At 42.6% G+C, this 27491-nt stretch overlaps 1 protein-coding gene across 7 annotated transcripts in view; it reads left to right on the top strand.

Moving 5' to 3' along the window:
• The window catches only part of LOC126266808 (hamartin), a 295524-nt gene that overhangs the window by 15787 nt on the left and 252246 nt on the right, over positions 1-27491 (top strand). For all 7 annotated transcript variants that reach the window (XM_049971361.1, XM_049971357.1, XM_049971360.1 and 4 more), the window contains exons 2-4: positions 22845-23054; positions 23859-23976; positions 24055-24190. In XM_049971361.1, the coding sequence (XP_049827318.1) occupies positions 22958-23054; positions 23859-23976; positions 24055-24190 (351 nt within the window). In that variant the 5' untranslated portion in view covers positions 22845-22957. The remainder of the gene's footprint in view (positions 1-22844; positions 23055-23858; positions 23977-24054; positions 24191-27491) is intronic.

The raw sequence follows: 27491 nt of genomic DNA, 5'->3' as shown, positions 1-27491 counted from the left end.
GTGCCACTCCGTCAATAGTTAATTGTCTGTCTAAGAGAATCATTTCACGTAAATGCTCAATGGTTTCTTCATTTGTGGCATTAAATGGTTGTCCAGCTCCTTCATTACGCGCAACACTTGTGTGACCATTTCAGAATTTTTAAATCTATTCGTAGACACTCTGTTGTGGCAAAACACTGTTTCCGTACTGTACCGAAAGTCTTAGATGAATTTTGCCCAATACACCTCCCGACTACAAAAAACTTGACACTGAATGTTGCTCCTCTTTGGTGCAAAAAAACAGCGAAGCAGCCATGATTAACAGCAAGGCAGTGATAATGAAACTAACCTAGCAGCTTGAAAATTGCAAAGATATAACAACAAATAAACAAAGCATGAATAATCAACGTAAAATGACACTACTACCAAAATAAACAAAAATATAACTAAATTGCAGATAATAATTGACTTACCCTCGTATATTGAAGGTTACTCTGTTTCCCTTCTTGACTTTTGATTGCAGATAACAAGCTAGTTGCTACATCTTTTACATAGTAAATATCATGTGTCATTTACAGGTACCTTAAGACCAACTTTACCAGCAAGCTCACAGTGTGACTTGGGACCATCCACTATAAATAAACCCATATACATTTTATTAGTGACATCATAAATACATATACATTGATGCTCCTGAATCTAATATCCATTCTGGTTCCTCATTACTTGTTACTCCCAAAAGTGTAATAAACGGAGAGTTCCTTACCTTGATCAACATTTCTCCTCTCTGGACTATTTGAGTCATACCTTTTTTCCTTTGACTTGACCTTTATTAGCATTGGGATGTGATATGACCAATCTTCTGGCAGTTGTAACAGTTGACTGGTTTTTTCTTTTTATCCCTAGAATAAAGTGTTGAAGCTGTCTCCTGCTCTGAAGTAAGACACATTGACCAATTTTCATGCCCTGCAGGACTTCAGTGCTTTCTCCTGTAATCGGTATGCCCAAACTTTCTAACCCCATAATCATGGGTTTTTTGGGCAGTCCTGCTAACAGTAATGTACCTACCCATTCATCTGAAATCTCAAATCAATGTTCCTGAATCAATTTGATGTGGATATTATCTTGTTGACATACTCATCAACGTTCTTGCAGTTATCGAGTCGAGTGGTTATAAGTTCACATTGTAATCAAACTTTTCTTGCAAGGTCACTGTCTTCAAAATCAGTCAATAACATCAGCTTTGATCTTGTCTTCTGGTCCTTATTTGCATAATTTTGCTCAATGGGCTTCAGAGTACCATTCATTAAGTCCCTTAAATGGCTCAAATATTCACAATTACTTTTACTGGTAGTAAAGGCAGTATTAAACTACACCACAATTGGCTTGTCCCAATAGCTTTCACTACTTACTTCCATGACTGTTCAGACAATATTTCCTTCTGTATGTCAGAATACTTACAGCAAGTGCATTCACTGGTGCCTGGGCTCATAACATGTTGGAACTAACACAGCAAAGTAATTCTGAACATGGAAAATGCAGAAATAAGACAAGCTATAATAAATGAAACGCACCAGTTTTCTTTTGTTCTACAATATTATTTTTATTGTGTTAACCAGTTTTCGGCATACAAGGCCATCTTCAGACATTTACTGAGTATTTTCACCAAAGAAGCTCAATGTTTGCAAACAACATTGGAAGAGAAGTAACACATCTAGACTGAAGCAGAAGCATACAGCAAGTAACATCTTAGATGGAGTGGTGGTAATGCATTAAAAAAGTAAAAAATTGAACAGTAAATAAATAACAATGGAGTAGACAGGAAAAACTAACAGAGAATAGGAACAGCATGCCTACATAAGTTCCCATTAATAAACAAAACTAATAAAATAAAATTAGTACTTGACAAGGCTACATCAGGAGGTATAAAACATGGAGAGTGGTACACAAACCTATTAAAAGAAGAAATAATCATCAATGTAACTACAGAATACATAAGGAGCTTAAGCAATATCAGTAAGATAAGCAGAAATAAATAAATAAATGCAAAAAAAAATGGAGGCATTTGAGGGAGCATACAGTAAATGCTATCTTTGATAGTGTGGTGTTACTGCATTTTAACATTATATAGAATACATAGGCAGTTTTGTTAAAACAAAAGAACTTAAATGAATACAGGAAAAAGGGAATATGTAGTAACAGACAGTGTGAGAAGTAATGTACAACAGAGATGATTATATAAAGTTTAGGAGAGGGGGAAGTGTTGAGCTGTGTCTGGTCATTTAGGGTTAGATCTGGACTGTGAGTAAGATTTTTGTTAATTTCCAGGGCTTCCAACAGATTGAGTTTATGGCCTTCGTTTCCTAAGTGAAGTACATGGGACACTGGCTGGTAGTTGTGACCCTCACTCAGTACATGCTCAGCAAATGCGGAGTCAGAATTCTGCAACCTCCTGCTGCATTCATATTCAGCCAGTGTATTTGCTATGTCTGTGCCTGAATGACTGATGTAAAATTTGTTACAATCAGAACAAGTGATTTTGTGTACCCCACTGTTGGCTAATAACTGGATCTTATCTTTGCTTGTTCTTAACATAGTAGAAAAGCCTATATTTGAAGGCTTTCAGTGCTTAGGCTACAATCTGTGATACCCCACCTAGAAATGGTAGTGTACACCGTTTCTTGCAGACAGTGGATGGGGAAGCAGGTGGGGCATAGAGGAGAGGTATAATTTTCTGTTTTGTTTCCTGTGCAAGATGTGGTCAATAATAACTGGACTGTAGCCATTGGCTGTGGCAATACATTTTATTGTATCTAACTATCCAATGTAGCCGATGTCCTGTGTGGTGTGCCTCAGGGCTTGGTGCTTGGCTCTCTGCTTTTTCTGATTATGATTAATTATTTACCATCTAATGTAAGTTCCCATTCAATTTTACATGCTGACGATACAACCTTTATCAACAATGACCCTGACATTGAATTGTTAAAAAATATAACAGAAAATACCATCAGTGAAGCATCAAAATGGTTTTTTTGTAATGAAAATAAAACACAATTCATGTTTTTCAGATTAAGATATATCTTATTTCTGAATTTTTCAAATAATGTTAATTTTCTTGATACATATTTAGATAGTAAACTTAATTGGAATTACCATATTAACTATATATCTGCTAGGCTTTCTAGAGTAATCAATTTGTTGAGTAGGTTAAAAGGTTGTGTATCAGATCAGTATTAGATCAGCATATTTTGCCTCCTTTCAGAGCATTATTTCTTATGGTTTACTATCATGGGGAAACTGTAGCCATGTACATGATATTCTTTTACTGCAAAAAAGTTGTAAGAATTATCAATTATTCTAAATAATTAATGGAAAATCTCGTATAAAGATGTGAAACAATTACTAACAAAGAGATAGAGGGGCTGGCCAGTACTTACCTCAGCTCAGTACAGCCGATAGAGACACAAAAAAACAACCGAAAATTTAAGCTCCTAGCTTTCGGAATAAATGTTCCTTCATCAGGGAGGAGAGAGGGGAAAGAAAGGGAAGAAGGGAAAGTGGATTTAGTTACTCACAACCCAGGTTATGAAGCAACAGGGAAAGGAAAACAGGGAAGGTAGCAAGGATGGAGGCATGGTTGTCAGACAACCATGCCTCCATCCTTGCTACCTTCCCTGTTTTCCTTTCCCTGTTGCTTCATAACCTGGGTTGTGAGTAACTAAATCCACTTTCCCTTCTTCCCTTTCTTTCCCCTCTCTCCTCCCTGATGAAGGAACATTTATTCCGAAAGCTAGGAGCTTAAATTTTCGGTTGTTTTTTTGTGTCTCTATCGGCTGTACTGAGCTGAGGTAAGTACTGGCCAGCCCCTCTATCTCTTTGTTATCAATTATTCTGGTAGCTAGATTCCTGCAAGCCATTGTTAGTGAAACTTTAAGTTATGACTGTTGTTTCTCTCTCTCTCTCTCTCTCTCTCTCTCTCTCTCTCTCTCTAGCGCGCGCGCGCACACACACACACACACACACACACACACACACACACACACACACACACACACACACACACATCCATCCATCCATCTGCACATACATACACAGACACAAGCAGACATTTGTAAAGGCAAATAGAGTTCTGGCAGAGACGTCAGTCGGGGGGGAAGTACAGAGGCAAAGAAGTTGTTGAAAGACAGGTGAGGTATGAGCGGCGGCAACTTGAAATTAGCGGCCCATCTCCGGAGTTCGGATAGGTTGGTGTTGGTGGGAAGTATCCAGATAACCCGGGCGGTGTAACACTGTGCCAAGATGTGCTGGCTGTGCACCAAGGCATGTTTAGCCACAGGGTGATCCTCATTACCAACAAACACTGTCTGCCTGTGTCCATTCATGCGAATGGACAGTTTGTTGCTGGTCATTTCCACATAGAAAGCGTCACAGTGTAGGCAGGTCAGTTGGTAAATCACGTGGGTGCTTTCACACGTGGCTCTTCCTTTGATCGTGTACACCTTCCGGGTTACAGGACTGTAGTAGGTGGTGGTTGGAGGGTGCATAGGACAGGTTTTACACCGGGATTGATTACAAGGGTAGGAGCCAGAGGGTAGGGAAGGTGGTTTGGGAATTTCATAGGGATGAACCAAGAGGTTACGAAGGTTAGGTGGACGGCGGAAAGACACTTTTGGTGGAGTGGGGAGGATTTCATGAAGGATGGATCTCATTTCGGGGCAGGTTAGGAAGTCGTATCCCTGCTGGAGAGCCACATTCGGAGTCTGATCCAGTCCCGGGAAGTATACTGTCACAAGTGGGGCACTTTTAGGTTTCTTCTGTGAGAGGTTCTGGGTTTGAGGGGATGAGGAAGTGGCTCTGGTTATTTGCTTCTGTACCAGGTCGGGAGAGTAGTTGTGCGATGCAAAAGCTGTTTTCAGGTTGTTGGTGTAATGGTTCAGGGATTCAGGACTGGAGCAGATTCGTTTGCCACGAAGGCCTAGGCTGTAGGGAAGGGACAGTTTGATATGGAATGGCTGGCAGCTGTCATAATGGAGGTACTGTTGCTTATTGGTGGGTTTGATGTGGACGGATGTGTGAAGCTGGCCATTGGACAAATGGAGGTCAGTGTCAAGGAAAGTGGTATGGGATTTGGAGTAGGACCAGGTGAATCTGATGGAACCAAAGGAGTTGAGGTTGGAGAGGAAATTCAGGAGTTGTTCTTCACTGTGAGTCCAGATCATGAAGATGTCGTCAATAAATCTGTACCAAACTTTGGGTTTAACTAAGTCTTCAAAAAGCTATCATGTAATAGGTCCCAAATGTTGCAATAAATTTCCTCTTTGTAAACTCGATTGTCCTATTGAATAGATGAAGCCAAAACTGTATGAGTGGCTGGTCGAGCATCCTTTTTATTCCCTTTATGAATTTCTTGATTGCAGTCAAAAACAAATAATATTATAAACTTTAGCTGTTCTCGATATACTTATTAATTATTTCATTAGCAGTTCTAGTTACCTATTTGTTAGTAGCTAGTGTGTGTGTATATATATATATATATATATATATATATATATATATATATATATATATATATATATATATATATATATATCCAAGACTTACCAAGCGGGAAAGCGCCGGCAGACAAGCACATGAACAAAACACACAAACACACACACAGAATTACGAGCTTTCGCAACTGGCAGTTGCTTCATCAGGAAAGAGGGAAGGAGAGGGAAAAATGAAAGGATGTGGGTTTTAAGGGAGAGGGTAAGGAGTCATTCCAATCCCGGGAGCGGAAAGACTTCCCTTAGGGGAAAAAAAGGACAGGTGTACACTCGCGCACACACACACACATATCCCTGAAAATTTTAGGTTATGGTTTGGAAGTAAATTACGTATTATTGAGTATAATAAGGCAGGATAAAATGTATGGTAGATTACGGAAAAATGGAAGATGAATACAAAGTGGAACTTCTTGTACAAACGAAAAGAGAAAGTAAGACGATAGAGAAGATTTCGAAATGCAACGGAGACAATAACAAACGTAATTGTTGGGTTCAAATTAATGACGATGTAAATAAAACAGAAAGAAACTTCCACATGGGAAAAATATATTAAAAATAAAGATTCCAAGACTTACCAAGCGGGAAAGCGCCGGCAGACAGGCACATGAACAAAACACACAAACACACACACAGAATTACGAGCTTTCGCAACTGGCAGTTGCTTCGTCAGGAAAGAGGGAAGGAGAGGGAAAAATGAAAGGATGTGGGTTTTAAGGGAGAGGGTAAGGAGTCATTCCAATCCCGGGAGCGGAAAGACTTCCCTTAGGGGAAAAAAAGGACAGGTGTACACTCGCGCACACACACACACATATCCCTGAAAATTTTAGGTTATGGTTTGGAAGTAAATTACGTATTATTGAGTATAATAAGGCAGGATAAAATGTATGGTAGATTACGGAAAAATGGAAGATGAATACAAAGTGGAACTTCTTGTACAAACGAAAAGAGAAAGTAAGACGATAGAGAAGATTTCGAAATGCAACAGAGACAATAACAAACGTAATTGTTGGGTTCAAATTAATGACGATGTAAATAAAACAGAAAGAAACTTCCACATGGGAAAAATATATTAAAAACAAAGATTCCAAGACTTACCAAGCGGGAAAGCGCCGCCAGACAGGCACATGAACAAAACACACACACAGAATTACGAGCTTTCGCAACTGGCAGTTGCTTCGTCAGGAAAGAGGGAAGGAGAGGGAAAAATGAAAGGATGTGGGTTTTAAGGGAGAGGGTAAGGAGTCATTCCAATCCTGGGAGCGGAAAGACTTCCCTTAGGGGAAAAAAAGGACAGGTGTACACTCGCACACGTATTCCCATTTTCCTGTATACGTTAAGTTCTTTTGTTTCATCAAAGTTGTGTATTGTTAAAATGCAGTACCACCACATTATCAAAGATTGCATTTACTGTATGCTCCCTCAAATGCCTCCATTTTCCTGCATTTATTTATTTATTTATTTATTTCTGTTTATCTTACTGATATTGCTTAAGTTCCTTATGTATTCTGTACTTACATTGATAATTCTTTCTTCTTTTAATTAGTTTGTGTAGCACTCTCCATGTTTTATACCTCCTGATGTAGCCTTGTCAAGTACTAATTTTATTTTATTAGTTTTGTTTATTAATGGAAACTTATGTAGGCATGCTGTTCCTATTCTCTGTTAGTTTTTCCTGTCTACTCCATTGTTATTTATTTACTGTTCAATTTTTTACTTTTTGATTGCATTACAACCACACAGTCTTAAGATGTTACTTACTGTATGCTTCTGCTTCAGTCTAGATGTGTTTCTTCTCTTCCAATGTGGTTTGCAAACTTTGTAACTTCTTTGGTGACAATACTCAGTAAATGTCTGAAGATGGCCTTGTAAGCCGGAAACTGGTTAACACAATAAAAGTAATATTGTAGAACAAAAGCAAACTGCTACTTTTCATTGATTGTAATTTTGTTCTACCGAGAACTGTCGGAAGATTCTGTTGACAAGCAAGCTATATTTTAACATCCATTACATAGAACAGTACATTTACAGTCAGTAGTTAAGGTAATGGCACAGAATATCCAAAGCAGTCATAGAGGTCTATTACAATCTATGCACTTCGTTTTGCTGTGTACACGGTCACATATGAAATTGTTTGTATATCCCAAACAGTATGGGATGACACTGAACTTAGAGGGGTCATCTGAGACTCTGAAGCAGTCTTTCCCAGTCAGCCTCATCAACGTAAATGTTCCAGTAGCTTGTGTGCATGTCCATAGTTAAGTAATACTCTGCTCTCGAGCTGTCTAGGGATCATCAGCTTGCAGCAATGGGTAGACATTTTGTTTCTTGGTTTTTTCCTGTCTTGATAGTAAACGCAGATTCAAGTGGAGGTTGTTCTTCACAAGGACCATGGAGAGGACTGAAAACACTCTTGAAAGGCAATAATGTTATCTGGCAGTATCTTCTCCATTTCCTCTCAAAGTATCCATCGTTCAACTGGTGACACCCTGTATGAGCACTGGCTATTTGGTGGATGATCCTGTGTTTTGATATGGTGTTTTACAATGAGGCGTTTGGTCTGTCTTTTCTACACTTACAGATTAGAAAGCATCTGAAAATTGGTTCTCAGTGGCTAACAGGTGCTGATGTTATTCCTCCATCAGGGGGGAATCAGTGAGCAGTATGTGATACCAGCTTCCTCCCCTGCATTGTTTGTTGTGTTAGTGGAGCATAACACTTGATCAGTGACATCAGGTTGTCCTTCCAGGACTGGTTTGTGTGTTCTTATACACATATACTTTGTTTTGACTTGTGGCTGCTCTAGACAATTAGTGATCCAAAGCTCTCCTCGACCACCTACAATATTTCTGATCGTCACAGTCATGTAAATTGCTTTTGTGAGGTGAGTAGCAGTGCAAACTACAAAAGATTCATAGTTGAATTGAGCATCTGGGTCGATGACTGAAACTCATCTCGTTGATGACAGTGAAATAACAATGTCATCAGTACCAAACAACCACCCACAGTAATCTGTGTTAAGTGTGCTTGTTGGAATAGCTCCATTAGTCTGGAGCTCAAATATTCCACAGTCTGACTACTTATGAGGCCTTCAAGAAGTCCCATCTGACAATAATGTAATGACATTGTTTAAATGCATTTGGAGTGCTGTGTTCTGTCGTTCTTGCATTGCATGTTTCTTTCAACTGGAGATATTTCCCCATTGCGACTTTCGCATAACACATTCATCTTTAGCTGGTGGTGATAATAATTCGACATTACAGAAAAGGAAGCCCCTTAGCCAGTCTGAGCTACTTCATCGAGGGTATGACGGTGGACCTTGTCCCACAGCTTGACTATAATTATCTACGTAGAGATCTGTTGTGACTGTTGATGCCCGGTGATGTAGTAGTCATCAAACATTTGTCTCTTTCCTCTGCATTAGTGTGCAATGTATTCATGTCCAGAGGACACTTTCCAGTGTGTGCTCCTATGGCCTGAAAATGTCTTGTCTTCTGCAGAGCATTATACTTGGTGGAATTGGTTATGCCTGTACTGGTCACATGCCGGATTGTTTGACAGCTGCAGCACCTTTGATCTGTGACTGAGATTGGGGGTAAAGATCGATACACCTCTTCTTAAACATTCCCTGTGACCTTGTGATGTATGGTGGACATGTAGGACAGCCATTCTTGCTTGCTCATTCAGACAGTTATGACTGCCATGAACTGCTGTATCTCCTCTCGTACTGCTTCTAATATAAGAGAGGTGTGGTAATGGTCTGTCATAAGTGCCGTGGGGACCACATTCGGGGGTCAGTTGTACTTCTTTATTCCATTTCCTCAATGTGCAGCTTTTCTTGTTATATCATTGACCAGAGGAGTGTGGTATGTTTCTTCTGTGACTTGTTGAAACAAGTGTGAGCTCCTGTTATATTCGAATTTACAGTGTAAGTAGGGCCAAAACACCAATAAGCAAGATGGTGTCATTCGCTCTTGATGTCGGGGCCCTGTTCCCTTTAGTGGACTTACTGCTTGTTGTCGGGCCCTGAAGAGGGGCAGCAGCCTTTCCAGTAGTTTCAGGGGCAACAGTCTGGGTGATTGACTGATCTGGCCTTGCAACACTAACCAAAACTGCCTTGCTGTTGTTGTACTGCGAACGGCTGAAAGCAAGGGGAAACTACAGCCATAATTTTTCCCGAGGGCATGCAGCTTTACTGTATGATTAAATGATGATGGCATCCTATTGGGTAAAATATTCCAGAGGTCCCCCCTGCGGGTTCGGGGGTAAGAATAAGCCCGCAGTATTCCTGCCTGTCGTAAGAGGCGACTAAAAGGAGTCTCAACCCTTTCGGCCTTATATGATGGTCCCCTCTCGGGTATGACCTCCATCTTTCTAAATTGTTCCGAAGAGCGAGCCACTTGTGGAAGGGCGCCTTACATGGTGCACTGTATCTGTCGTGCATTGAGACCTTTAGCCGGCTTTCGTCGTTGCAATGGTGTCCCGGTCGTTTTCCATCTCTTGGACGAGGATACGTTCCTGGGTGCGATTACCACGCTGCACTGTACAGTGTTGGTTTCCGCTGCGACGACGACCTTATACATTTTTGCACCTAAGATCTAGCACAGTAGTCAGTCTGTTGTGGTGGGGCCGCCATGTACCCTGTTGGTTGTAGCCCCCTGACAACACAGGGATCGCTCTACTGATGCCTGCGCCGTTTACTGCCCATGTATGCCAAGGAGTAGATGCCCATCTCCCTGGGGCATCAGGACTCCCGGCAATGGCCATCCTGCCAGGTGACTCTTGCTGTGGCTGGGTGGCGCCCATGGGGAGGGCCCTTGGTCGGAGTTAGTAGATGGCATCAGGGCGGATGTCACGCAATGAAGCGTGGTACATCATCTCTTGCTGGTGGCCAGCCACCAGCAGTCTCTAAGCATTCAAGGACTCATTTTAAAGCTAACGTTTATGACCCCAAATCATTCCCATCCCTGACCACACCATGGGAGGAACGAAAGGCAATGAATGATAGTGACATGTATTTGCCCAGGTATCTCGTCTGTACCAGAGCTGACGGGGAATCCTTTGTATCCATGAAGCCTCGGTTCTTTGTAGAGCATTTGGAGGACAGGTTTAGGGAGGTGGAGGGCTTGTCTAAACTGCGCTCTGGGTCAGTTTTGATAAAAACAGCATCCTCTGCCCAGTCACGCAGGTTGCTTGCTTGTGACAAGTTTGGGGATGTTAACGTTACCACCACCCCACATAAGAGTTTAAATATGGTCCAGGGTGTTATTTTCCATAGGCACCTACTTCTGCAGTCTGATGACGAGCTGCACACCAACTTAGAGCTTAGAGGTGCTCATTTCGCCCGGCGCGTTCATCATCTGCATCATCCGAGGGACAATCAGGTTGCTACCGGTGCCTTCATCTTGGCCTTCGAGGGTGATACATTAATGGAGAAGGTCAAGGTGATGGTCTACCGTTGTGACGTCAAGCCCTATATCCTCCCCCGATGTGGTGCTTTAAGTGCTGGAAGTTCGGCCATATGTCTTCCCGCTGTACTTCCAGCCTCACATGTCGAGATTGCGGACGCCCATCTCATCCCGATACTCCATGTGCTCCACCTCCCATCTGTGTCAACTGTGGAGAGCCTCATTCACCTTGCTCGCCAGACTGCAGGATCTTACAGAAAGAATGCAAAATCATGGAATATGAGACCCTGGACCGACTATCTTACACTGAGGCTAAGCGGAAATTTGAACGGCTACATTCTGTGTGCATGATGTCATCTTATGCCTCCACTGTCGCTCCTGCTCCAGCTCCTTTAGCTGCACCACAGGCAGTTAGCTCTCAACGTCAGAGGACCTCACCTGCCCCCTTGACGATGGGGCCCCCTTCTCTTGCTGTTGCTCCCACACCATCTACCTCAGGAGCAGCACCCACTAAACCACCGGGGACACCAGTCCCCACTTCTAAGCCGGAGAAGCGTAAGTCTTCTTCGGCTTCTCTCGCTCGGAAGGGATCTCTTGGGTCACTCCTTTCCCAGGTTCCTACCAGCGGCACAGCAGACGCCAACCAGTGGCTGAAGAAGCCGCAGGTCGCTGGTCGTCGAGCTTCATGATCATCTTCGGTTCCGGAGACTGACACCAATCAGTCCTCTCAACGACGGCAACTGAAGGAATAGCGAGAGAAAATGACATTGAAGCCCTGTAAGACCAAGGCACCTGCGGAGGCTCCTACTCAACTGCTACCTACAAGCTCTGCATCTGAGGATGAGGTGGAGATTCTTGCGTCCGCTGAGGACCTCGATCTCGCCGGTCCCTCAGACGCAATGGATAGAATTAGCACGGGTGCTCCATCGGAGGCAGCAGGTGACCCAGTGGCGTCATCTGCCTTCCCAGTCCCGTCACGCCTTTCTTAGCCATGGACAACACCATCCTCCAGTGGAACTGCAGCGGTTTCTTCCACCATCTACCTGAGCTCCGCCAACTTATTAGCTTTCACCCTTTCCTCTGCATTGCTCTGCAGGAAACTGGGTTTCCGGCAATGCGAACCCCCGCCCTCCGTGGCTATCGGGGTTATTTTAAGAACCGGGCAGCTTATGAAAGGGTGTCTGGTGGCGTCTACATATATGTCCTGAACTCTCTTCACAGCGAGTCTGTCCCTCTCCAAACACCTTTAGAGGCTGTCGCTGTTCGGGTGTGGACGCCACAGGCTGTTACCGTCTGCTGTCTTTACCTTCCTCCGGATGGTGATGTCGCGCAGCATGTCCTGGCTGCTCTGATAGCCCAATTGCCGCCACCTTTCTTGTTACTGGGCGACTTTAACGCCCATAACCATCTGTGGGGTGGGTCCGTGGCAACAGGTCGAGGCGCCATCGTTGAGTATTTATTGGCGCAGCTCGATCTCTCGATATTAAATGATGGTGCCTTCACACACTTCAGTGTGGCGCATGGCACATACTCCGCTATTGACCTTTCGATCTGTAGCCCTAGCCTCTTACTGTCTGTCCAATGGAGAGTGCATGACGACCTGTGTGGTAGTGACCACTTTCCGATCTTTCTGTCACTGCCACAGCGTCAGTCTTCTGGGCGCCCTAGCAGATGGGCTCTGAATAAGGCTGACTGGTACTTGTTCTCCTCCACTGCCACTATTGAGCCTCTCTCTAACAATGACATTGATGCAGTGGCTCAATCGGTCACCACCGGCATCGTTACTGCCGCCAAATCTGCCGTTCCCCGTACTTCTAGGTCCCCTCGGCGGCGGACTGTGACTTGGTGGTCGCCTGAGATCGCTGAAGAGATTAAAGCTCGCCGTGGGTGCTCCAGCATCACAAGCGACATCCCTCAATCGAACACCTTATCACCTTCAAACGGCTGTGTGCGTGAGCCCGCCGCATTATCCGCCAATGCAAGAAGGAGTGCTGGGAGTGGTATGTGTCCACCATTGGCCTCGATGTCACTCCATCGCAGGTCTCTGCCAAGGTTCGCCGCTTCTATGGCTATCGGACCCCTGTCAGCGTCCCTGCGCTCTCAGTGAATGGAGCAGTTTTCACTGACTCCGACGTCATTGCAAACTGCTTGGCAGAGCACTTTGCTCTGAATTCCGCTTCTGCCAACTACCCCTTGGGCTTCCGCTCCATTAAAGAGCGGATAGAACGTCGGATTCTTTCTTTTCGCAGCCACCATCCTGAATTGTACAATGTTCCATTCAGTGAGTGGGAATTTCGCAGTGCCCTCGCCGCTTGCCCTGATACCGCTCCTGGGCCAGATAGCATGCACTGTCAGATGCTGAAACACCTTTCAGTGGACTGCCAGCGACGCCTCCTCGACCTTTACAACCGTATTTGGGTCGAGGGTGAGTTTCCGTCGCAATGGCGGGAAAGTCTTGTTGTCCCCATTCTGAAATTAGAGATGAACCCTTTGGAGGTGGAGACCTACCGTCCCATTAGCCTCACCAATGTTCTTTGCAAGTTGCTTGAACGGATGGTGAGCCGGCGCTTGAATTGGGTACTGGAGTCTCGGGATCTTCTGGTTCCATCTCAGGGTGGGTTCCGTAAAGGCCACTCCGCCGCCGACAATCTGGTGAGCCTGGAGTCGGCCATCCATACTGCCTTTGCCCACCGTCAGCATCTGGTCTCTGTCTTCTTCGACATGCGGAAGGCGTATGATACGACATGGCGTCAACATATCCTTTCTACGCTTCATGGATGGGGACTTCGGGGCCCTCTGCCGATCTATATCCGCAATTTTCTGTCGTATCGTACCTTCCGCGTGCACGTCGCGGCCTCATATAGTTTCTCCCAAGTCCAGGAAAACGGTGTGCCACAGGGTTCAGTTCTAAGTGTCTGTCTGTTTTTAATAGCCATTAACAGGGTCGCTGCGGCCGTGGGAAATTCTGTCTCCGCTTCCCTGTATGCTGACTTCTGCCTTTACTACAGCTCTATTAGCATTGCAGCTGCTGAACGTCAGCTACAAGGTGCAGTCTTGGGCTGTAGCGCATGGTTTTCAGTTTTCGGCAGCCAAGACCTGCGTTAGGCATTTCTGCCGGCGACGCACAGTTCACCCGGATCCGCGGATTTATCTTGACGGCGAGCTTCTTCCAGTGGTCGAGTCACATAGGTTTTTGGGGGTGGTTTTTGACGCCCGGTTGACTTGGCTGCCTCATATTCGGCAGCTTAAACAGGCGTGTTGGCGGCATCTAAATGCTATGCGATGCCTGAGCCACACCAGGTGGGGCGCTGACCGATCTACTCTCCTACGGCTCTACCAGGCGTTAATCCAGTCCCGTCTGGACTATGGGAGTCTGGCTTATGGCTCAGCATCCCCATCTGCTTGCGGGTGCTGGACCCAATACTACACAGCGGGATACGACTTGCCACTGGTGCCTTCCGGACCAGCCCTGTGGACAGCATACTAGTGGAGGCAGTTAAGATGCCAACGTTTGCTGGCCGCTTATGCTGCCCACGTTTTTAGCTTGCCTGGGCATCCCAACTATCTTCCCCTGTTCCCGCAATCGGTCGTCCATCTGCCAGAACGTCAGCCTCGGTCAGGTTGTAAGATTGCGGTCCGAGTCAAAGAGCTTCTTTCTGGGCTTAGGGTTCTCACTGTTCCACCTCCTTTCTGGGCCACATTGCGTACACCACCATGGTGTGTTCCTCGCCCTTGCCTTCGGCTCGACTTGGCACAGGGCCCGAAGGACCTAGTGCCTCCAGAGGCCTTCCACCGCCGCTTTTATTCCATCCTGGCCACGTATCAGGGCTCGGGCGTTGTATACACTGAAGGTTCGATGATTGCTGGTCGTGTTGGTTATGCGCTAACTGTAGGGGACCATTCCGAACAACGCTCCTTGCCAGATGGCTGCAGCGTTTACACTGCTGAGCTGGTCGCCATCTTTCGAGCCCTAGAGTGTATCCACTCCTGCTCAGGTGAGTCCTTCGTTATCTGTAGTGATTCCCTGAGCGGTTTACGAGCTCTCGACCAGTGTTTCCCTCGTTCTCGTCTGGTGATTGCTATCCAGGAGTCCCTGCATACTCATGCCTGTTGCGGCAGATCTGTGGTCTTTGTTTGGACCCAGGGCCATGTTGGGATACCCGGAAATGAAACTGTTGACCGCCTGGCAAAAGAGGCCACCAGTGCACCATCTCTGGACATTGGCCTCCCGGAGACAGATGTGCGAGCGTTCCTACGCAGCAAAATTCTGGACCTTTGGGACACTGAATGGCGCTCCCTGCCTTCACGAAACAAACTTCGGGCCATCAAGGAGGCCTCCAGTGTGTGGCGCTCCTCCTTGCGGGCCTCTCGCAATGAGTCTGTTGTCCTCTGCCGGCTGCGCATTGGGCACACATGGCTGACGCTCGGCCACCTCTTGGGACGTGAGGACCCCCTTTTATGTCATTGTGGCTCCGTTTTGACAGTGGTCCACATTTTATTGGACTGTCCACTTTTAGCGGTGCTCAGGCAGTCGTCCGCACTGCCTGACAAGCTCCCTGCGCTTTTAACAGATGACTCTGCTATGGCTGACTTAGTTTTACGTTTTATTCGGTCAGGGGGTTTTTATCGTTTAATCTGAGTGTTTCTGTTTCATTTTATTGTATTGTGTTGATTCTGGCCTTTGGCCTACGATTTTAAACTGAGTTTTTCATGTGTTCTCGGTGGTTGGCTTTTCCTTTTTTATCCCTATGGTCAGCCAACCACCGCCACACGCTGTGTGGTTTTACTTTGTTTTGTCTGTTCTTTGTCTGAGTATCTCTTGTCCTGTGTCGTCTGCCGTCTTTCCTGTTCGTTTTTCCTCTCTTTGGGTGGTATTAGTTTTTTGGAAAAAGGGACCGATGACCATAGCAGTCTGGTCCCTTTAATCCCCCAAACCAACCTATTCCAGAGGTAAAATAGTCCCCCATTCAGATCTCTGGGCGGGGACTACTCAGGAGGACTTTATCAGGAAAAAGAAAACTGGCATTCTACGGATCGGAACGTGGAATGTCAGATCCCTTAATCGGGCAGGTAGGTTACAAAATTTAAAAAGGGAAATGGATAGGTTAAAGTTAGATATAGTGGGAATTAGTGACGTTTGGTGGCAGGAGGAATAGGACTTCTGGTCAGAAGAATACTGGGTTATAAATACAAAATCAAATAGGGGCAATGCAGGAGTAGGTTTAATAATGAATAAAAAAATAGGAGTGTGGGTAAGCTACTACAAACAGCATAGTGAACGTATTATAGTGGCCAAGATGGACACGAAGCCCATGCCTACTACAGTAGTACAAGTTTATATGCCAACTAGCTCCGCAGATGACGAAGAAATTGAAGAAATGTATGATGAGATAAAATAAATTATTCAGGTAGTGAAGGGAGACGAAAATTTAATAGTCGTGGGTGACTGGAATTCGACAGTAGGAAAAGGGAGAGAAGGAAACGTAGTAGGTGAATATGGACTGGGCAAAGAAATGAAAGAGGAAGCCGCCTGGTAGAATTTTGCACAGAGCATAACTTAATCATAGCTAACACTTGGTTCAGGAATCATAAAAGAAGGTTGCATACAGGGAAGAATCCTGGAGATACTAAAAGGTATCAGATAGATTATATAATGGTAAGACAGAGATTTAGGAACCAGGTTTTAAATTGGAGGACATTTCCAGGGGCAGATGTGGACTCGGATCACAATCTATTGGTTATGAACTGTAGATTAAAACTGAAGAAATTGCAAAAAGGTGGGAATTTAAGGAGGTGGGACCTGGATAAACTAAAAGAACCAGAGGTTGTACAGAGTTTCAGGGAGAGCATAAGGGAACAATTGACAGGAATGGGGGAAAGAAATACGGTAGAAGAAGAATGGGTAGCTCTTGAGGGATGAAGTAGTGAAGGCAGCAGAGGATCGATTAGGTAAAAAGATGAGGGCTAGTAGAAATCCTTGGGTAACAGAATAAATATTGAATTTAATTGCTGAAAGGAGAAAATATAAAAATGCAGTAAATGAAGCAGGCAAAAAGGAATACAAACGTCTCAAAAATGAGATTGACAAGAAGTGCAATATGGCTAAGCAGGCATGGCTAGAGGACAAATGTAAGAATGTAGAGGCTTATCTCAAGAGGGGTAAGATGGATACTGCATACAGGAAAATTAAAGAGACCTTTGGAGAAAAGAGAGCCACTTCCATGAATATCAAGAGCTCAGATGGAAACCCAGTTCTAAGCAAAGAGGGGAAAGCAGAAAGTTGGAAGGAGTATATAGAGGGTCTATACAAGGGCGATGTACTTGAAGACACTATTATGGAAATGGAAGAGGATGTAGATGAAGATGAAGTGGGAGATACGATACTGCGTGAAGAGTTTGACAGAGCGCTGAAAGACCTGAGTCAAAACAAGGCCCCGAGAGTATACAACATTCCATTAGAACTACTGACGGCCTTGGGAGAGCCAGTCCTGACAAAACTCTACCATCTGGTCAGCAAGATGTGTGACACAGGCAAAATACCCTCAGACTTCAAGAAGAATATAATAATTCCAATCCCAAAGAAAGCAGCCGTTGACAGATGTGAAAATTACCGAACTATCAGTTTAATAAGTCACAGCTGCAAAACACTGTTGTTGTTGTCTTCAGTCCTGAGACTGGTTTGATGCAGCTCTCCATGCTACTCTATTCTGTGCAAGCTGCTTCATCTCCCAGTACCTACTGCAACCTACATCCTTCTGAATCTGCTTAGTGTACTCATCTCTCGGTCTCCCTCTACAATTTTTACCCTCCACGCTGCCCTCCAATGCTAAATTTGTGATCCCTTGATGCCTCAAAACATGTCCTACCAACCGATCCCTTCTTCTAGTCAAGTTGTGCCACAAACTTCTCTTCTCCCCAATCCTATTCAATACCTCCTCATTAGTTACGTGATCTATCCACCTTATCTTCAGTATTCTTCTGTAGCACCACATTTCGAAAGCTTCTATTCTCTTCTTGTCCAAACTAGTTATCGTCCATGTTTCACTTCCATACATGGCTACACTCCAAACAAATACTTTCAGAAACGACTTCCTGATACATAAATCTATATTCGATGTTAACAAATTTCTCTTCTTCAGAAAAGCTTTCCTTGCCATTGCCAGTCTACATTTTATATCCTCTCTACTTCGACCATCATCAGTTATTTTACTTCCTAAATAGCAAAACTCCTTTACTACTTTAAGTGTCTCATTTCCTAATCTAATTCCCTCAGCAACACCCGATTTAATTTGACTACATTCCATTATCCTCGTTTTGCTTTTGTTAATGTTCATCTTATATCCTCCTTTCAAGACACTGTCCATTCCGTTCAACTGCTCTTCCAAGTCCTTTGCCGTCTCTGACAAAATTACAATGTCATCAGCGAAACTCAAAGTTTTTACTTCGTCTCCATGAATTTTAATACCTACTCCAAATTTTTCTTTTGTTTCCTTTACTGCTTGCTCAATATACAGATTGAATAACATCGGGGAGAGGCTACAACCCTGTCTCACTCCTTTCCCAACCACTGCTTCCCTTTCATGCCCCTCGACTCTTATTACTGCCATCTGGTTTCTGTACAAATTATAAATAGCCTTTCACTCCCTGTATTTTACCCCTGCCACCTTTAGAATTTGAAAAAGAGTATTCCAGTCAACATTGTCAAAAGCTTTCTCTAAGTCTACAAATGCTAGAAACGTAGGTTTGCCTTTTCTTAATCTTTCTTCTAAGATAAGTCGTAAGGTCAGTATTGCCTCACGTGTTCCAACATTTCGACGGAATCCAAACTGATCCTCCCCGAGGTCTGCATCTACCAGTTTTTCCATTCGTCTGTAAAGAATTTGCGTTAGTATTTTGCAGCCGTGGCTTATTAAACTGATAGTTCGGTAATTTTCACATCTGTCAGCACCTGCTTTCTTTGGGATTGGAATTATTATATTCTTCTTGAAGTCTGAGGGTATTTCGCCTGTCTCATACATCTTGCTCACCAGCTGGTAGAGTTTTCTCAGGACTGGTTGTCCCAAGGCCGTCAGTAGTTCTAATGGAATGTTGTCTACTCCGGGGGCCTTGTTTCGACTCAGGTCTTTCAGTGCTCTGTCAAACTCTTCACGCAGTATCGTATCTCCCATTTCGTCTTCATCTACATCCTCTTCCATTTCCATAATATTGTCCTCAAGTACATCGCCCTTGTATAAACCTTCTATATACTCCTTCCACCTTTCTGCCTTCCCTTCTTTGCTTAGAACTGGGCTGCCATCTGAGCTCTTGATATTCATACATTTGGTTCTCTTCTCTCCAAAGGTCTCTTTAATTTTCCTGTAGGCAGTATCTATCTTACCCCTAGTGAGATAAGCTTCTACATCCTTACATTTGTCCTCTAGCCATCCCTGTTTAGCCATTTTGCACTTCCTGTCGATCTCATTTTTGAGACGTTTGTATTCCTTTTTGCCTGCTTCATTTACTGCATTTTTATATTTTCTCCTTTCATCAATTAAATTCAATATTTCTTCTGTTACCCAAGGATTTCTAGCAGCCCTCGTCTTTGTACCTACTTTATCCTCTGCTGCCTTCACTACTACATCCCTCAGAGCTACCCATTCTTCTTCTACTGTATTTCTTTCCCCTATTCCTGTCAATTGTTCCCTTATGCTCTCCCTGAAACTCTGTACAACCTCTGGTTCTTTCAGTTTATCCAGGTCCCATCTCCTTAATTTCCCACATTTTTGCAGTTTCTTCAGTTTTAATCTACAGGTCATAACCAATAGATTGTGGTCAGAGTCCACATCTGCCCCTGGAAATGTCTTACAACTTAAAACCTGGTTCCTAAATCTCTGTCTTACCATTATATAATCTATCTGATACCTTTTAGTATCTCCAGGGTTCTTCCACGTATACAACCTTCTTTCATGATTCTTAAACCAAGTGTTAGCTATGATTAAGTTGTGCTCTGTGCAAAATTCTACTAGGCGGCTTCCTCTTTCATTTCTTAGCCCCAATCCATATTCACCTACTATGTTTCCTTCTCTCCCTTTTCCTACACACGAATTCCAGTCACCCATTACTATTAAATTTTCGTCTCCCTTCACTATCTGAATAATTTCTTTTATTTCATCGTACATTTCTTCAATTTCTTCATCTGCAGAGCTAGTTGGCATATAAACTTGTACTACTGTAGTAGGTGTGGGCTTCGTATCTATCTTGGCCACAATAATGCGTTCACTATGCTGTTTGTAGTAGCTTACCCGCATTCCTATTTTCCTATTCATTATTAAACCTACTCCTGCATTACCCCTATTTGATTTTGTGTTTATAACCCTGTAGTCACCTGACCAGAAGTCTTGTTCCTCCTGCCACCGAACTTCACTAATTCCCACTATATCTAACTTTAACCTATCCATTTCCCTTTTTAAATTTTCTAACCTACCTGCCCGATTAAGGGATCTGACATTCCATGCTCCGATCCGTAGAACGCCAGTTTTCTTTCTCCTGATAACGACATCCTCCTGAGTAGTCCCCGCCCGGAGATCCAAATGGGGGACTATTTTACCTCCGGAATATTTTACCCAAGAGGATGCCATCATCATTTAATCATACAGTAAAGCTGCATGTCCTCGGGAAAAATTACGGCTGTAGTTTCCCCTTGCTTTCAGCCGTTCGCAGTACCAGCACAGCAAGGCCGTTTTGGTTAATGTTGCAAGGCCAGATCAGTCAATCATCCAGACTGTTGCCCCTGCAACTACTGAAAAGGCTGCTGCCCCTTTTCAGGAACCACACGTTTGTCTGGCCTCTCAACAGATACCCCTCCGTTGTGGTTGCACCTACGGTACGGCCATCTGTATCGCAGAGGCACGCAAGCCTCCCCACCAACGGCAAGGTCCATGGTTCATTGGGGGGGGGGGGGGGGGGGTGCAAAAATACTAACGCAAATCATTTACAGACGAATGGAAAAACTGGTAGAAGCCGACCTCGGGGAAGATGAGTTTGGATTCCGTAGAAGTGCTGGAACAAGTGAGGAAATACTGACCTTATGACTTATCTTAGAAGGAAGATTAAGAAAAGGCAAACCTACGTTTCTAGCATTTGTAGACTTAGAGAAAGCTTTTGACAATGTTGACTAGAATATTCTTTCAAATTCTAAAGGTGGCAGGGGTAAAATGCAGGGAGCGAATGGCTATTTACAATTTGTACAGAAATCAGATGGCAGTTATAAGAGTCGAGGGACATGAAAGGGAAGCAATGGTTGGGAAGGGAGTGAGACAGGGTTTGCAGTCTCTCCCCGATGTTATTCAATCTGTATATTGAGCAAGCATTGAAGGAAACAAAAGAAAAGTTCGGAGTAGGTATTAAAAACCATGGAGAAGAAATAAAAACTTGGAGGTTCGCCGATGACATTGTAATTCTGTCAGAGACAGCAAAGGACTTGGAAGAGCAGTTGAACGGAATGGACAGTGTCTTGAAAGGAGGCTATAAGGAACATCAACAAAAGCAAAAGGAGGATAATGGAATGTAGTCAAATTAAATCGAGTGATGCTGAGGGAATTAGATTAGGAAATGAGACACTTAAAGTAGTAAAGGAGTTTTGCTATTTAGGAAGTAAAATAACTGATGATGGTTGAAGTAGAGAGTATATAAAATGTAGACTGGCAATGGCAAGGAAAGCGTTTCTGAAGAAGAGAAATTTGTTAACATCAAGTATAGATTTAAGTGTCAGGAAGTCGTTTATGAAAGTATTTGTATGGAAGTGAAACATGGACAATAAATAATTTGGACAAGAAGAGAATAGAAGCTTTCGAAATGTGGTGCTACAGAAGAATGTTGAAGATTAGATGGGTAGATCATGTAAATAATGAGGAGGTATTGAAAAGGATTGGGGAGAAGAGAAGTTTGTGGCACAACTTGACTAGAAGAAGGGATCGGTTGGTTGGACATGTCCTGAGGCATCAAGGGATCACAAATTTAGCATTGGAGGGCAGTGTGGAGGGTAAAAATCGTAGACGGAGACAAAGAGATGAATACACTAAACAGATTCAGAAGGATGTAGGTTGCAGTAGGTACTGGGAGATGAAGGAGCTTGCACAGGATAGATTAGCATGAAGAGCTGCATCAAACCATTCTCAGGACTGAAGACAACAACAACAACAACAACAACAACAACAATTGGAGCTGTAGTGATATGTGTAGATATTTTGATGTAGTCCATACCAAACAATGGCATTTATAACTACAGTTAAGTCAAAACCTGAAAGCTATGTCATCAGTCAAGTAAAACTCACATAACTGGAAACATGTTTCTCACATATAGAAATGTACAGTCAGAACTGAATTGGACTTCTGGACAGAGAATGCAGCACTTAACACAATTATTGAATATGCCAGAACACACACATTACAAACACATTAAACTGGAAAACCTCCCAGAAATGATTAATGTTAAATAATAAATAATTGATGGTGGTTTGGTCTCAACTGGCAACAGGCAGCATGCCATTCAGTGATGCTAACTTCTACTCTAAAAGGCATGCAGCACAGCTCTTTGGCAATATAAACTGTTTTCTTCTTCTGCGTAATGCAGTACATTTTAGAGAAACTATAGTCTAACACAGAATATAGTTAAGAAAATTAATAGTAGCATGATTATTACATGCAAGAATCAGCTTAGAAGCGATCGCTAATGTCCCTCGTAAAATTGTCAGTAAGTTTATGGATAGAAATATTACTGCAAAAGAAAATTATCAGTATAAAATAAGAATGCCTTTATGTAAACAAAAGATATTAAAGGGTTATGTATCTCACTAAAGAAGAAAGTTGTTACTAAAAGCATGTTACAATTAACTAATCCTTTAAGTAACAATTTCCCATTCTAAATTTGTTTCAGGCTGTTATCCAACAGGGACATGTCTCTTATTGGGACTGTACTGGTTGGTATTCCACAGTAAAAAGATTTACAAAACATTAGCTTCCCAGGTGTTCAATGAATGGCTTTAAAAGATGGCAGACATAGTTGAGTTATTTAACAGACTTGAATCAAACCAGCCTGAGGTTGTGGAAGAAGTTAAGAAGACAATCCACGATATCTTCAATACAAGTAAGTACACAAAAGTTATTGCAGTATGTATGATTGTATGGCAGTTAATGTAATTACGTGTTTCTATAAGACAGTTCATGACTGATATGTATTAAAATGTATTATTCTTTCCTCTGACACTGGAGGCAATGCTCACCGTACATACTCTGTAAGCCACCATACAAGCCACAATATGGTGCATGGTGGAGGATACCTTGTATTGCTACTAGTGTTTCATTTCCTGTTCCAGACTTTTTCTATGCCTATGTATGAGCCCTAATTTCTTTTAACTTGACCCTCTCCCTTCCCTCATTTGCCATCTCCCCCTCCCCCACCCCCTCCACAAGAGTGGGTGCAGTTGTGGGTCCATCAGCGGCTGACAGTGCACTACAACACAAAAATTGATCATTTTGTCTTCCAGCGACATAAATATCTCAAAGCATGTGGTGATTACTTCTAAATACAAACATTCCGTGGTCCAATTGTGGTGTGTGTTTGGTTGTCATTGGGCTGCCCCTCATACATCACATGGTTAAATGTGACTGTTCCAAAGTGTTTTCATGTTGTATGACTGAGACAGAATCTGGGTACCAGTCTGGTATGACATGTTGAACACAGCAGAATGCAAGGTGAACCTAAGGGTATTATCAGATAGGTTGTACACATATATTTCTCTCTCTCTCTCTCTCTCTCTCTCTCTCTCTCTCTCTCTCTCTCTCTCTCTCTCTCTCTCCCCCCCCCCTCCCTCTCTCCCTGACATTTGTTGTTATCAAGTAAATCTTCAGCAAGGCTAAATCGATTACACGTAAGTTTTTTATTTTTCAGCCAAAGAATCATTTATGGTAAATGGCTTATTTGAATACTATCTTACCACAAGCTCTGTGAGATCAGCAGAAATTCTTGCAGGGGTTCGAGAGCCCCATGACAAGCATATTTTTGACAAGTGAGTATAAAACATTTTTCAGCTAGAAGTATCTCTTCATTTTTTATGAGCACTATATTCAAAACTGAATTTTTTTAGGATATCAGAATCAATGAAGGGGTCATTAAAATTACAAGCCCTTACCTTACTTGGTCATATTATCAAGCGTCACCCAACCTGGATTTTCAAGATAACAAATCATTCTCTTTTCAAGGATATTTTAAAACTTTTGAAGGTAAGATCTGAATTTGCAGTGAAGGTTAAAGTTGAATATGTTATGTGCATGTTGTATAATATTATCAGAATTATATCTTGGTATTATTAAACTCATTTTTAAGCAATGTTTAGTGTATAGAAGAGCTCATAGAACACAAGAGACTGAGCTTGAATCATAAAAATATCGTATCACGTAAGTACATCAAATCCTACTGAAAATATTTTTCGGTTGGTCATTCTGCTGTGACATCTTTGTCGTACACTTGCTTCTGTAATGGCATCACAAAGTTTAGGCATTTCTGAGTGAGAAGCAACTCCACTCCAACTGCAGTGCGTTCAACTTTGTGCATGTGCATAAATTTCCAACAGGACAACAATTCATGTGCATTTGTGCATGCATAAGTTCCTGGAAATGAAGGCCGTGTGTAAAGCACATTGCTACCCATCTGTGGTAGGACAGTTTGTGCTTTTTAGTGGACAACAGGTAGCTGATGCCCCTATGTGTTTGATTGTGTAGCGTGTTGAGGTTATGCTATAAAGTGCTTTATATGTGCAATAATATCTGTTGACGCCAAAGGAAGCAAGCTTAAGTTTATAGGTGCATACAGAAAAGAAAATAGTCATGTGGAATGCCACTTCTGAAGATTATTTGAATAAAAATTTGAGATGTGTTGTCCTGAATATTGTGTATTAGATAAAGTCTCTGATCATATTTCTATAAAGAATAAAATGCCATAAATTTTGATGAGGAAAACAGAGAAGGATAAATTGATGGAAAGTTTACTTGAAAAGAGTGGACGAATATTCATGTTATGGTGACTTAAAAACACAACAGCTGAGGAGCCTGACATCTGAACAAAATAAGTGATGAGGTATGTGTAGCTTCCCAACAAACTACTAAAAATAGAAATGAAGCACACTGATGATGCAAAAACTATGAAACTGAAAAACACAACCTGTGTTCTAGTGGATTCTGCCGTCTATGGAATTCTCAAATTTGTCGAGTCAGCAGTTGTTGACTACGAACCTCCCTTAAGTATTTCTCAATTTCAGAAATAATCACTTTTATTTTTAATTTGTGTTCAAGTGATCCAGTATGCAAGAGAATTGTGTGGATGTGGAATGAGTCATAATTATACACGAGAACAGTAATTGTAGATGTTAATAGATACAAATTTTAATATTGTGTAGGAACAAGATGTGCTAATAATTCAAAGTTTAGGCATTTCTTACAGTGGAAAGAAGTATAAAACAATCAGATAATAAAATTACAATTATTCCACACTACAAGTTACAAATTTGATAGAATCGAAATGCTTTGTTTCAAAATGAGGAATAAATAATTAAAATAGGTATATAAGTTGCCAGTTACTAGCTAAAAAAAAATTACTGCCAGCCTTTGCTACAGTTACCCAAGTAGAGAATCTAAAATCTTGTGACCTCCCCCTGAAATTTGCAGAGAAACAGTTATCATCACTTTGTATTTCTTGTACCTCTTCTATAATATACTTCTTTGCATACTGTCACTTTTGTGTTTTCTTTTTTTCACCTTTTCAACACAATACATGCAACAAAAGCTCCCAACCAAGAAAGGGGATTCATAGCAGACTGCTTCCGCAATGAGGCAATGTGTGGACTCAAAAATGTCCATGCGCCCATGTGTTCTTTCCACAAATTTTTGTGCGTGCCCTGTTATTCCTTTGTGCCTGCGATTGTGCGTGACAAAAAGAGGCATTGTGTGGACATGCCTTTATTACTAGTAGTTTGCATTAATTATCAGTACAGGCACATGGCTAGTCATTGTACGGAGTCAAGATGAATGAAAAGGTACAGATGTAAGTGTGTGTTGTCACATGGCCTATTGTGAGTTAACTTCTTGTTCCTTAGTTTGTGTTGAAGATTAAGTTTCTGCAGTGGCGGAGTTTCAAATGCTGGGTGTCACTAGTCGGGAGGCAGTTGGAGCATTGGTTAATAAAATGACACTTTTGAGAGCAGATAATGCAAATGTATGTAGTAAGCTTGCAGCTAAGGATGGACAGTAGCAATCAGCCAAGCAACCTACTCCTAAATTAGATCCAGCCACAGCTGATTTGATCATGCCCTTCTTTGGGAACTTGACTGACTACATAACGTCTTCTCTGGATACACTGCTCTTTTCAGCTAGTATTGGTGATAGGAGTGTTCACAGAGTCAGTTATTATAGGTAACAGTTATGGTTGGTTGGAGAACCCAAGATGTCAGACATACAAAGAGACAGAGGCATGCATAAATTTGATGAATTGGAAAAAGGCCCACTACAAAGGTAGAAGCAGCAAAACAGCATGAGATTTTTTCACAAGCAGTTGGGTAGTCTGTCAAAAAAACATAATGGGTCAGTGTAGAATTTTGTGGATGGAACACGTAAAGAGAATGTCATGACATGTGAATTAGGGGTAAGTGATGAGGCAAATAGCCATGCTCCGTAAAGCAGGACAGAGGGCATTGGACACATTCTTAAGGGGTTTGTCACGTGAAATATCAAAAAGGATTAGACTGAGTACCCTAAACGATTTGTACTCTTTGGTTGGATTAGCCACAGAATGTGAAGTAACTGATGTAACATGAATGTGGAATAAGAGAAGAGTATTCTCTACTAACTTGAGGTGTTGCAGATGTGGGAAGATGGGACATCTGCAGAGGCAATGTCACCAACCTCAGTGTGGTAAACATGGTGTGGTTGGACACTTATCAGTGTGATAGTAGAAATGGCATTAAGAAACAGGGCCGAATAAGCGAATGTTAAACACAAAAGGGAACCCCAGGTCCGTCACACGGAGTTCCCGTTAAATTTCAATGCAACTAATGTTTATACAGAGACTTTGTGTAGTATATGAGATTAGTGAAGGATAGGTACAGCAAGTTTTTAATCGACCCTCAGTTTACATGTGTCAGGACCGTGTAGGTCAGAGGCAATTAAACCCTCCATGCCATAATTCACCTGGAGTTGGAGCTAGTGATGTGGAGTATTGGGGTTCAGCTGTGGCAAATTTTCAGATTGGGGTGCAGTGTTTTAAGCTGTGCAGAGAAATCATGATCTTTGTAAGTGATGGTTACTGCATGATCTTGATTAGAGTTTCTTATAACAGAATATGACAAAATTGACTTTAGGTGAAGTATAGCTGAACTTTAAGGGGCAGTGTTCCAGCTAGGGAATACATCAACCAGTGAAATACAGATGCAAGGTGCATCAGTCTCAGTGGATGGAATTGTCTGTTAATGGATTGTGCTTGGTAGAACCACTGTCAGAAAATGTTTTAGAAACATCATGTTGCTTTTTAAGA

Source organism: Schistocerca gregaria, chromosome 4 (assembly GCF_023897955.1).
Source record: "Schistocerca gregaria isolate iqSchGreg1 chromosome 4, iqSchGreg1.2, whole genome shotgun sequence".
NCBI classification, from domain to species: domain Eukaryota; kingdom Metazoa; phylum Arthropoda; class Insecta; order Orthoptera; family Acrididae; genus Schistocerca; species Schistocerca gregaria.
Note: the sequence above shows the minus strand (reverse complement) of the source record. Positions and strands in the feature narration are given on the sequence as shown.